The 12,124-nt window shown below is 42.2% G+C and overlaps 1 protein-coding gene across 3 annotated transcripts in view; it reads left to right on the top strand.

Annotated features, from left to right (window-relative positions):
- Positions 1–363: 363 nt before the first annotated feature.
- Positions 364–12,124, top strand: part of LOC129835082 (uncharacterized) — a 64,589-nt gene continuing 52,828 nt past the window's right edge. For all 3 annotated transcript variants that reach the window (XM_055900454.1, XM_055900453.1, XM_055900452.1), the window contains exons 1-5: positions 364–636; positions 10,124–10,181; positions 10,571–10,666; positions 10,782–10,835; positions 11,061–11,242. In XM_055900454.1, the coding sequence (XP_055756429.1) occupies positions 533–636; positions 10,124–10,181; positions 10,571–10,666; positions 10,782–10,835; positions 11,061–11,242 (494 nt within the window). In that variant the 5' untranslated portion in view covers positions 364–532. The remainder of the gene's footprint in view (positions 637–10,123; positions 10,182–10,570; positions 10,667–10,781; positions 10,836–11,060; positions 11,243–12,124) is intronic.

Here is a 12,124-nt window from a genome sequence, read left to right as displayed (position 1 = left end):
ACAGTGGACCCTTTGACTCAAAAATATATAAATTGCTTCCCACACTCATCTCAAACAATGGACTAGTTGCAGTTAGAATAAGGAGATGCTTTCTTATTTTTCAGACATGTATTATTTTTTTATACCAGTAGAATATTATTTAAATATCATACTGGTCAATTTAAAAAAATAATAATAATAATTATAGGCTACAAGTGAAAATGCAATACCTCAATTGATGTTTAATAAAAAAGTGTTATTGAATGAGAAATTGTTATGTTCATATCAATTTTTTTGCTTGGGGTGTCGTCTCACTGTTCGGATCTGTCGTGGCGTGCGTTTGTTATGCCTGAATTCTGTGTGTGACATTCGGGACATGTGAACACCAGTCAGACTGTTGAACAGTGAGTGAACGTTGACGGTCTTTCTTTCGCAGCAAACGCAAGTGCTGCGGCAACATACTGGTGTTTCCCCAAGCAGTGAGGACAGAGGGGAACTGTGGAGAGGATTTATACCAATGTCTCTTGAGAAAATAACATTATAGCCTCCAAACATGACTTCAGTTTGGAAGAGACTTCAGCGTGTCGGCAAGAAAGCCTCGAAATTTCAGTTTGTGGCCACTTTTCAAGAACTGACGGTAGAATGCACGAAGAAATGGTAAGTGAACATAATTTACATTTTAGTAATTTAGCATACGCTCTTAGTCTTATCCACAGCAAATTACAGGAGCAATTAGGGGTAAGTGCCTTGCTCAAGGGCACATCGATAGGTTTTTCACGTAGTTAGATCGAGGATTCGAACCAGCGACCTTTTGGTTACTGCCCCAACGCTCTTAAGAGCTAGGCTACCTGCCACCCTTTACTGGAGTTAGCCTTGATAAAGTTGTCATGTCCGAACCGATAAAACACAACCTCGTGGGGTTTGAAACTTTTGACACCTTGTCCTTCATTTCCTTGTCCCCTGCTTGAGATGTCATTTAATCAGGTCATACTTTCAGATTCATATTTGGTTTGTGTGCAATGCGCAATGATATGTTTGTTGTCCGTTTCTTACTGCAATCACATTGACTCCCCCATTTTTGTTGATCGTACACGTTTATTGCACAGGGCACTATGCATGAATATACTGTAGCCTACAGCTTTCTTCAACAGTCAATGCACTTCCGCATTTGTCCTCATGCTGTTTTCTCATTCTAATCATCGTCATGCGACAAGCATCTAAATTGACATTGTTGTTTTGAGCATAAGCAAAACATATTTTGTCCAAATGTGTCGGCCTAAGCTTTGAAGTGTTACTGGTGTAAATAGTTTATGATGATGTCATGCATATAACAGGCGTAAATAGATGATGTCATAAATTATCATATTTACACCTGTATGTATGACATCATCATACAGCACCTGTAGTGAATTGTTTTCCCTGTTCCAATCAGGTGATATTATTCTTACACCAATGTATGTAATTGTTTTATTTAGCCAGGTAAGTTGACTGAGAACACATTCTCATTTACAGCAACAACCTGGGGAACAGTTACAAGGCATGAATGAGCCAATTGTAAACTGGGGATGATTAGGTGACAGATTAGGAATTTAGCCAGGACACCAGGGTTAACACCCCTACAATAAGTGCCATGGGAACTTTAGTGACCACAGAGAGTCAGGACACCTGTCAGAAAGACAACAACCTACACCGGGCAATGTCCCCAATCTCTACCCTGGGGTATTTTTTTTAGACCAGAGGAAAGGGTGCCTCCTACTGGCCCTCAAACAGCACTACCAGTAGTATCTGGTCTCCCATCCAGGGACCAACCCTGCTTAGCTTCAGAAGCAAGCCAGCAGTGGGACGCTGGGTGGTATGCTGCAGTGCTGAAAGACCTCTCTCAATGGTCAGGTGTGTGAGTGTGCACATTCTTGTTCCATGCAGTATAGAGTTAATATGGGTGTCCTTTTCCCCAAAGGTCACATTATACAACAGCAGCTGGGCTGTGTTTCTTTTACACTATTCCACTTTGGCTTTCTGTGTGTCCTCTCTGTTCTAACTGGGCCAGTTGTCCAAATTCAGAGGAGTGTGTTTATTGAACTTAATCTCCATTTATTATTTAAGTAGTTTTACCTTTTATATAGGCCTATTTTAGACCGGCATGTTGTCTTAGGTCCAGGAGTTCTCGTAATTATAGACAATATAGTCTGTGTGTACAACTGTACGCTACGGTATTTCAAGGGCGCAACTTTCACTGGGGTCAGGGGGGACTTGACCCCCCCACATTCTGAAATTGTATTTTTGTCCCCCCCCCAGTTTCATCATTGCTCTTTGATACAAAAAGTGGCAACGGTGTGCTTTAGGACCATGCGGATGCCTCGGTGTGGTCGGGTAGGCTGTTTGGCGGTTTCAGCCGGCTGGATTTAGGACCGCTCGGACACCACAGAGCATGCAAACAGAGGCAGCTGTTGTCTGTGTGTGTTATGCTTTTTCTCCGAGTTGTAAAAGCAAGCAGAGCAGAAACTGGCTACTCTTTATTTGACTGATGTAGCTGGCAAGGTAACTGCGGTTTGGAAGAAAAAAAAGATTCCCAGTGCTGAGCTAGTAGTGTAACTGACATGTAACGTTAGCTAATGTTTCATCCCTTCTCAATTGGATTTCTGTCTGAAGTGAATGAACTAGCTAGCTAACGTTAGCTAGTTAGTATCTACCCCAGCCAGTTCAGCTCTAGTCTCTAGCTATCTGTCAGGTAGCAGTATCTAACAGCTGTTGTGTGTATGGAAATGTTTTGTCCTGTTTCAACAGAAGTAAATGAACTTGGCTAGTTTTCGTCAGATGATGTAGCTACCATTAGAGAGAGCCAAAAGTTGGTTAATGTTAGCTAGCTAGCTCACTAACTTTAGCTATTATTTTTGGCTCAATAGACCTGCATCAAATGATGAAACCAGCAGCCAAGCGATTGAAGACCAATATTATTCGTTTTTTGACAGCGCAATGTGAGTTTTTTTTAAATTAGAGTCAATATAGCAATGTAACGTTATTTATCTGTCAGTTTCCCTAGGTGATTCCCTACTTTTCACACTGACATGGTATAAACAGCTCTACAGGCTGTTATGGTGTACATCACTAGGCTCATCATGTCTTAGCAGGATCGGATGGTGACAGGGTCAGACCAGTCCACGGCGCTCAGGTGAATTTTGCAGTATATTATAAGAATCAGTGAATGGATACAAAGTTCCATCTTGAGTTGATGGGTAGACTACAGTCTGGGATCTGGGAATAATGGTCATTTCCATTATTGAACCATTGATTCTCTTCTTGGATAATACAATGTATAAATGTACACCAAGGTAATCTTTTGTCATGCTTCATCTGAGCAGCATCAGATGGTGACAGCAGGGTCAGGCAACCAGGGATGACTAGTCTGTGACGGCACTGAAATGCACCTCTTTATTCTCTCTGTGCGGCAAAAACTGGACAAACCAGAATCTTCAAAGGTTGGAACTATTTAAAGGCAGTCTGACCCCTAAAGTTGATTTCCGAACTGTGTCAAGGGTTGATAGCATCTTTTCCCGATGACACAAGACGTGCCAAACAATAATGTGAGAAGGACCTGGGAGACGGTTTTGTTGATGATGAATGGATACAGATGTGTTTGAAGACCCAGCCATGTTCATATCATCTCAGACGTAAATTACTGCAGTGCAAGACCATCCATAGAGCATACTATTATGCCAGTGGAACTGAATATCATGCACTCAGAAATGTTATTCTTCTGCTGGAGGTTTAAAACACAAAAGGCGACATATTTGTATATGTTATGGTCTTGTGAAGGCTGGCTGAATTCTGGCAAAGACTGTGGTCTTACTGGAGGCTGTCATCAGGAGAAGCTGTCACCTAGCATTTATAGCGGCTAAGAAATGCGTTGCCGTTAAATTGGAAGGTTGGTTATCTTCCCACAATGTCACAATGGATAGCAGAAATGTCAAGTGATGTATCGCTAGATTTGATTTATTACAAGATTTAAGGGTATACTGTGCAACTTTCATAAGGTCTGGATGCCTTTGTGGAATACTGTACAACAAAAGGAGTCTGTCGTGAAAACATTCCAACTTCAGGGGAGATACCTATTTAGGCAATCCCTAGCTGCTGGGATGCTCAGTCCTGGCCCTGGGGTTCTGCCGTACTATCGGTTGTCACTCTGGCCTTGGCCTGACACCTGAAACCAATAATAAATGTTTTACTAAGATCCTAAAGCTGAGTGTGGTGTGTTGGGTCGGGGCGCTGCAGGGCGGTGGACCCCTAGGGGCAGAACGGGGCGATCCAGCTGTATTGTGTCAAGTAAAAAGAGCTCTACAGGCCCACTAGTCCTATGACATGAATTACAGCGCCCTCCGTAATTATTGGGACAGTGAAGCATATTTTCTTTTGTCTCTATACTCCTAAAGTTTGGTTTGGAAATCAAACAATGACTTTGAAGTTAAAGTACAGGCTGTCCGCTTTAATCTTACGGTATTCTCATCCATGTCAGGTAAACCATTTAGAAATTACTGCCCTTTTTGTACATAGTCCCCCCATTTTAGGGGAGCGAAATTGTTGGGACAACTTCACTTGTATGTTTATTAAAGTAGTAAAAAGTATTTGGTCCAACATTCATAGCACGCAATGACTCTACAAATTTGTTTGGACGCATTTGCTGTTTGTTTTGGTTGTGTTTCTTATTATTTTGTGCCCAATAGAATTGAATGGTAAATGTATTGTGTCATTTTGGAGTCTCTTTTATTGTAAATAAGAATAGAATGTCTCTAATTTCTACATTAGTGTTGATGCTACCGTGATTACGGATAATCCTGAATGAATTTGTGAATAATGATGAGTGAGAAAGTTACAGATGCACAAATATCATACCCCAAAGAAATGCTAACCTCCCCTGTTGTTGTAATGGTGAGAGGTTAGCATGTCTTTGGGGTATGATATATAATGCTAACCTCCCCTGTTATTGTAATGGTGAGAGTTTAGCATGTCTTTGGGGTATGATATATAATGCTAACCTCCCCTGTTATTGTAATGGTGAGAAGTTAGCGTGTCTTGGGGGTATGATTTAAAATGCTAACCTCCCCTGTTATTGTAATGGTGAGAGGTTAGCATGTCTTGGGTGTATGATATAAAATGCTAACCTCCCCTGTTATTGTAATGGTGAGAAGTTAGCATGTCTTGGGGGTATGATTTAAAATACTAACCTCCCCTGTTATTGTAATGGTGAGAGGTCAGCATGTCTTGGGGGTATGATTTAAAATGCTAATCTCCTCTGTTATTGTAATGGTGCGAAGTTAGCATGTCTTTGATGTATGATAATTGTGCATATGTAACTTTCACACTCATCTTTATTCACGATTCATTCAGTATTATATGTAATTATGGCAGCATCCACATTAATGTAGAAGTGTTTAGAAACATATTATATTCTTATTTAGAATAAAAGTGACACCAAAGGGTCATATTACATTGTGTAGAAATGTAGCAAATGAGCTTTAGATGCCCCCGAAAATTCAGAATTCTAAGCAGATACTTTATCTCTTAGTATAACCTAACCCTAATCTACTCATGTAATCGTTTGCTCACGTGGAAGCAGACTGTCAGGCTGGTGAGGCTGCGTGTTTTACAGCCCCACCGGTGGCATGATGCACTCTGCTGATTCAATCAGTGAATCGGATGAAATGCTGCATATGACTGCTCTGCACGGTCGGTGCGTTCATGAGGACACACACACACACACACACACACACACACACACACACACACACACACACACACACACACACACACACACACACACACACACACACAGCAGGGTTTTAACCTAAGTCAGCTCCTATGCATGCATGGTATGTGCACAAAGCCAGTGGTGCTGTGGTTCCTGTCTGGGCTCTGTCACTTTAAGAGTTCCATTAGCATTACTCACACCTAGCATGTAGCCTACTTCCTCCAACCGTCAAGCTTTCGCTTGCAGACTAGCCTAGCTCTCTGTCGGTCTCCTCATTGTAGTAGTATACACCGACTTCACTAGTATCAGCATGTTAGGCCTATGTTCTTGGGATGGCAGTCTATCGAACCATCCTACACTTATTCAGTTTGATGATAACATCATTAATTACTGTCTAATTCTAATGTGATAACAATCAAGCCTGGCGAGTTTAATAACCTCTTATTCATAGAAGATGACGTGACATTTATGACTGTTTGATATATGGAATTAACACAAGCAGTGTTATTTGTTAGGGGCGGCAGGTAGCCTAGTGGTTAGAGTGTTAGGCCAATAACTGAAAGGTTGCTAGATCAAATCCCTGAGCTGACAAGGTGAACATCTGTTCTGATCAAGTCAGTTAACCCACTGTTCCTAGGCTGTATTAGTAACTAAGAATTTGTTCTTAACTGACTTCACTGGTTAAATAAAAAGATGTCTGCTGGTGGTGTAGTCTGTATGTTTTGGGGATCTGACTCTTGGCTGCATACTGTGGCCCTGCTTGTTCAGCAATACTATCATGTGATGCTATGAAACCACAGACCACACATCTCATTATTCTCTCACAATGAGCCTCAGCAGCCCAGGTCTGTAACAAGGGTCGGTCTTGTGCACATTCTATGTTTAGGCCTACTCTCTTCAGCAAATTTCTCTGATAGGTCAGAGTGTTTTTGTTGTAATCAGACATGTTAAACCTGTTACATTGTGGCTTTGGTGTCTGTCCACATACGGAGTATGTAACCAGACCACAGTGTTTGGGGTTACCATTTTTCCAGTTGACAAGAAGAATGTGTCAAATGTGGATCAGCTAGACAGGCCGTCCCTCTTAACTGATTGTCAAAACGGCTGATCACTAATGGTCAGTTTGCAGAAATAATGTGTGCCCGTTATCTGTTCAAGGTTCATTCTCCAAATACAGCACATCAGTCTCTCAAATGTATTTCCTCGAGAATGCATGCCGGGAGTGGGATCAAAAACATACCCTCATGTGACATGATGGAATATGGGAGTACAGTAGAGTACAGTACATCCCTTCTATAACACTGTAGCCTGTAAGATGATGTGGAACCATTCACACAACTAAGGTTATTTGGCTACTTCTTGGTATAGCTACCCATGTAAACACAGTTTCAGTTTCATCAGCATGTTGAGTGACCCAATTAGATGACAGGTCAGTGGCAAGCTCTGGTTGCTTTTCGACAATTACGTCTCTCATGTAATTTCACAAATCGGTACCGTTGTGCAACACATCTGTGCTTGAGTTGGGCCGGGTGCTCACCGCCACCTCAAATTGTCCACTGCGTGAGCACCCGGCACCTCTTAAAGAATATTGGCTCGAGAGAACTACAGGCACCATGCAGTTCGTCAAGAGTAGACTGCAGTGTGTAACTATGCTCGAGCGCGTGGCTGGCAGGTATATGGGGTAGGCTGATATTTGGCTGGCGGTGGGTGAACTGAAGCAGCAGTTACCTAATGGTTAAGAGCAACCATTCTACAGGTCTATTTCTGTGCCATCCCACCAACCCCACCTTTCCCCCAGCCCCTTCCCTTCCACTGTGCCCTTTCTCTTCAATCCTCCCGTCTTCTATAACTGGCCTGCAACATGAGAAAGAGGCCCTGTCAGACTGTTCACACTCTGCCCTTACTCTCTCTCCTTTCTATATGTCTTCTAGTCTCTTTCCCTCTGCCAACAGAAATACAGTGTTGTTAAAAATGATATGCTCCCTTTCAGATTTTCTAAATATTTGCATATTTCTTGACACTGAATCTTGTCAGATCTTCAACCAAACCCTAATATTAGATAAAGGCAACCTGAGTGAACATATTACACTAAATGCCGATACTCAATTCATTTATTCAATCAACTAAATTATGCAACACCCAATGCACCTGTGTGAAAAAGTAATTGCCCCCCTACGCGACTGGTTGCAACCAAATGCTTCCTGTAGTTGTTGATCAGTCTCTCACGTCTCACTCAGTATTGTATTGTACAAACTCCTGAGTGGTGCAGCGGTCTAAGGCACTGCATCTCAGTGCAAGAGGTCTCACTATAGACACCCTGGTTCGAATCCAGGCTGTATCACAACCGGCTGTGATTGGGAGTCCCATAGGGTGGTGCACAATTGGCACAGGTTTGGCCGGTGTAGGCTGTCATTGTAAATAAGAATTTGTTATTAACTGAATTGCCTAGTGAAGGTAAAATAAATGTCGCTGTGGGGGAATTTTGGCCCACTCAGTGACATTTGTGGGTTTTCGAGCATGAACTGCTCGTTTCAGGTCCTGCCACAACTTCTCAATCGGGTTTAGGTCTGGACTTTGACTAGGCCATTCCAAAACTTTTAACTGTGTTGCTTTTCAGACATTCTGATGTAGACTTGCTTATGTGTTTTTGGATCATTGTCTTGCTGCATGACCCAGCTCACAGACGGATGGCCTGACATTTTCCTTTAGGATTCTCTGATACAGAGCAGAATTTATGGTTCCTTCAATAATGGCAAGTCATCCAGGTCCTGAGGCAGCAAAGCGTCCCCAAACCATCCCACTACCACCACCATGCTGGACCTTTGTTGGTATGTGTTTGGTTTTCGCCAGACATAACGGGACCTATGTCATCCAAAAAGTTGACTCAAGTTTGTCAAAAAGCACCTGGATGATCATCACGATTCCTGGAAGAATGTTCTATGGACAGATGAGTCAAAAGTGGACGTTTTTGGACAACACGGGTCCCGTGATGTCTTGCAAAAACCAAACACTGCATTCCACAGTAAGGACCTCACACAACGGTCAAGCATGGTGGTGGTAGTGTGATGGTCAGAAAGGGGGCAAATCATTTTTCATGGCACTGTATAGTTTTACTCATGGGCAGCTAGACTTTTAAGTACCTATGTTCATTCTAGCATACTTCAAGACGTAACAGTGCATTCTGTTTCATTTCAACATGCAATTAGCCTGTTGCATGTTAACCTTTCGGAGTTGCCGGACTGACTCACTATTGGTTCTTGTTGTTGGGAGTTGGCAAAGGTAAACAATACAATGCTATTTCACGTCCCTGCATAGAATATCTTCTAGGATTACATAATTGCTGTTCTAGTCTAGAACAGATTGAGTGACAACCCTCCTTGTGTGGCGTACATGTAGGAGGTAGCTGGCTGAGGCTGGAGACAAATTGAAGTATTATGCCCTGGTGGTTGCTAGGGCCACACCCTCCATTGATAGGGCCCTGAGGACTGTAAACACAGAAGAAGAAAAAAAAAAATGCCCCAGCTGGGTCATGTTCAGTAAGAGTAAACGTTTTGAAATGGGGATGTACAATCTGAACTTGTCCAATAAGAAATGTTGTGAAACGTTTTGCTACGATATGCCCTACTGAACATGCCCCAGCTGATGTCTCCCATACCAGAGGAACTCAGGCCGTAGCAGGGAAGTTAGTTTGTCGACGTTGATCCGATTATGGAGCTCATTCTCTTCCCCTGAGATGTCTGTTAGTCAGCGCACTGAACAGAGTCACAAGATGTAGGTTTTTGTCCAGGCTGTTTTTTTTCACAGCAGTGTGTGTGTGTGTGTGTGTGTGTGTGTGTGTGTGTGTGTGTGTGTGTGTGTGTGTGTGTGTGCTTGTGCTTGTGCGTGCATGCGTGCTTGTTTGTATTTAAGAGAAGGCCAACTGGTCATGTCTTGAGCTTTTATCTTTGTGCCTCTTAAATTCCAACACTCTATTGGGGGAGGGGGGGGGGGTGTATTTCTGATGTCTCTAAAATATAGCTACGTTCCAGACAGTCTAGCCTATGGACTAAACGCATTTATCAGTATTAGTATGTGCATTGATACTGTTCATAGTAAGTGCTTACATTCAACATGACTGTGCCATGTTATAGCCTGAAGGAACAGGATACACAGAGAGCTCAGTCCTGTAAATGATCCTATGCTAAATACCGGCATTTTCTTATGTAAAGAATACCTCAGACTCCAGTAGCGGCCTATTTAGGTCCTATTATATGGGTTAGTTAACCAAATAGTGCATTATCAATGAAAACACTGATCTACACTGAAGTCCCTACTTATGTACTTATGTAGTGTTTATATACGTGTATGCAGTATTAAGAAATGCTTACAGTATACTGTGTTTTGTCCTTTCTCTACTTACAGGCAACCAGACAAACTGAGAGTAGTATGGACCAGGAGAAACAGACGAAACTGCACCAAGGTAATATGGGGAAAGCTACTTAATTTAACAAGTAGGAGTGGCATGTGTAGGCCTATTTGTCTAACACTTGTCATCATGATAAAATCTGAGAAGGCACAAAAGGTATGTAGCCTACCTGAGGGTGTGTAGCCTGTAAGGTGAAGGGTCAGATTTGCTTGTGTCTGAGGAAATGGAACCATCTAGATACAGAAGTGTATAGGTATGAGATTTGAGCTAAGCCATAAATACATCTGCCTTTATTCATCACAGTAATTGCTTTATTAATCACATCACATGAACGTCTAGTAACATTGAGCACTCTGTGAGATACACATGGCTTATTCAATATAAAATGCATATGGTCAGCACATGCTCTGGTCCTTTCCCTGACCTGGGCTTTCCATCCTCAGCTGCATGGATGGCAGCCAGGCATCAAGAACCCCTACAGGGGCACAGTGGTATGGCAGGTGCCTGAAAACCTGGACATCAATGTCACACTTTTCAAGGTATGGCATCTCAACCCTAGGAAGATATGTGTGAATGATTGGGGAATGATTTAGATGAATCAGCATTTGAATTGTCAAAACATGTTTCCTTATTCTCAAAATCTCTCTCATTTAGGACCCGACTGCAGACGAATTTGAAGACAAGGACTGGACGTTCATCATTGAGAATGTGAGTTGAATGAATGTTTCCATCAATTCTGAATTCCATTTTTAGTCAAGGCGGATTCGTGGAATAAGTTTGACAGAGCTGTCAAGGATGACATAGTACATGCTACCCAAAAATGTCCTGAGTTAAAGCCTCTTATATACTGTGAAGTGATATATATTGGATTCAAAACAGCATTACTTTGAAAACATACGATTGGCTAATGACCCCTGTCTTTTGTCCTTCTAGGAGACTAACAAGGGCCACAGGAAGGTGCTGGCATCGGTGGACGTCAACATGAAGAAGTTTGCCAGCGCCACGCCTGCCCAGTATGACCTGACGCTGAAGCTCAAGCCTCTGTCGGTGAAGGTGGTGGAGGCCACGCTCAAACTGACCTTGACCTGCGTCTTCCTCAAAGAGGGCAAGGCCACGTGAGTCACCATTTATTTAATCAGTGAAGTTTATCATAGGATTACCATAAGTAGATAATATGGTAAACCTTTAAATCGCCTTATGTCAAGAAGAGAGAGGTTGAGGTACTAAAACAGGGGTGTCTAACTTATTTTGCCCCGGGGGAGGGGGGCGCATTTCGTCTTCAACCACGAGGTCAGGAGGGCCTCACAGATTTTGCCGTTAAAATTTGCAAAATAAATTGTCCTCTATCCATCGTTTTGGGAATTTTCAATGCTCCTTGACTGTCTAGTGATTATTAACGAGCTGGACTGGATTTCTGCATAAATTGGACATCAAATTTGATTAATCAAATCTTCAACTAAGTCACAACAATAGACAAACTAATAACACACAAACTATTGTATTTTCTTGTCTATATTGAATACATCATTTAAACATTCACAGTGTAGGTTGGAAAAAGTATGTGATCCCCTAGGCTAATGACTTCTCCATAAGCTAATTGGAGTCAGGAGTCAGCTAACCTGGAGTCCAGTCAATGAGACAAGATTGGAGATGTTGGTTAGAGCTGCCTTGCCCTAATAAAAACACTCACAAAATTTGAGTTTGCTATTCACAAGAAGCTTTGCCTGATGTGAACCATGCCTTGAACAAAAGAGATCTCCGAAGACTTAAGATTAAGAATTGTTGACTTGCATAAAGCTGGAAAGGGTTACAAAAGTATCTCTACAAGCCTTGATATTCATCAGTCCATGGTAAGAGAAATTGTATATAAATGGAGAAAGTTCAGCACTGTTGCTACTCTCCCTAGGAGTGGCCGTCCTGCAAAGATGACTGCAAGAGCACAGCGCAGAATGCTCAATGAGGTTAAGAAGCATCCTAGAGTGTCAGCTAAAGACTTA

This window comes from Salvelinus fontinalis, chromosome 36 (genome assembly GCF_029448725.1).
Source record: "Salvelinus fontinalis isolate EN_2023a chromosome 36, ASM2944872v1, whole genome shotgun sequence".
Classification (NCBI taxonomy): Eukaryota; Metazoa; Chordata; class Actinopteri; order Salmoniformes; family Salmonidae; genus Salvelinus; species Salvelinus fontinalis.
The sequence above is the reverse complement of the archived record's forward strand: the minus strand, read 5'-3'. Positions and strand labels throughout refer to the sequence as shown.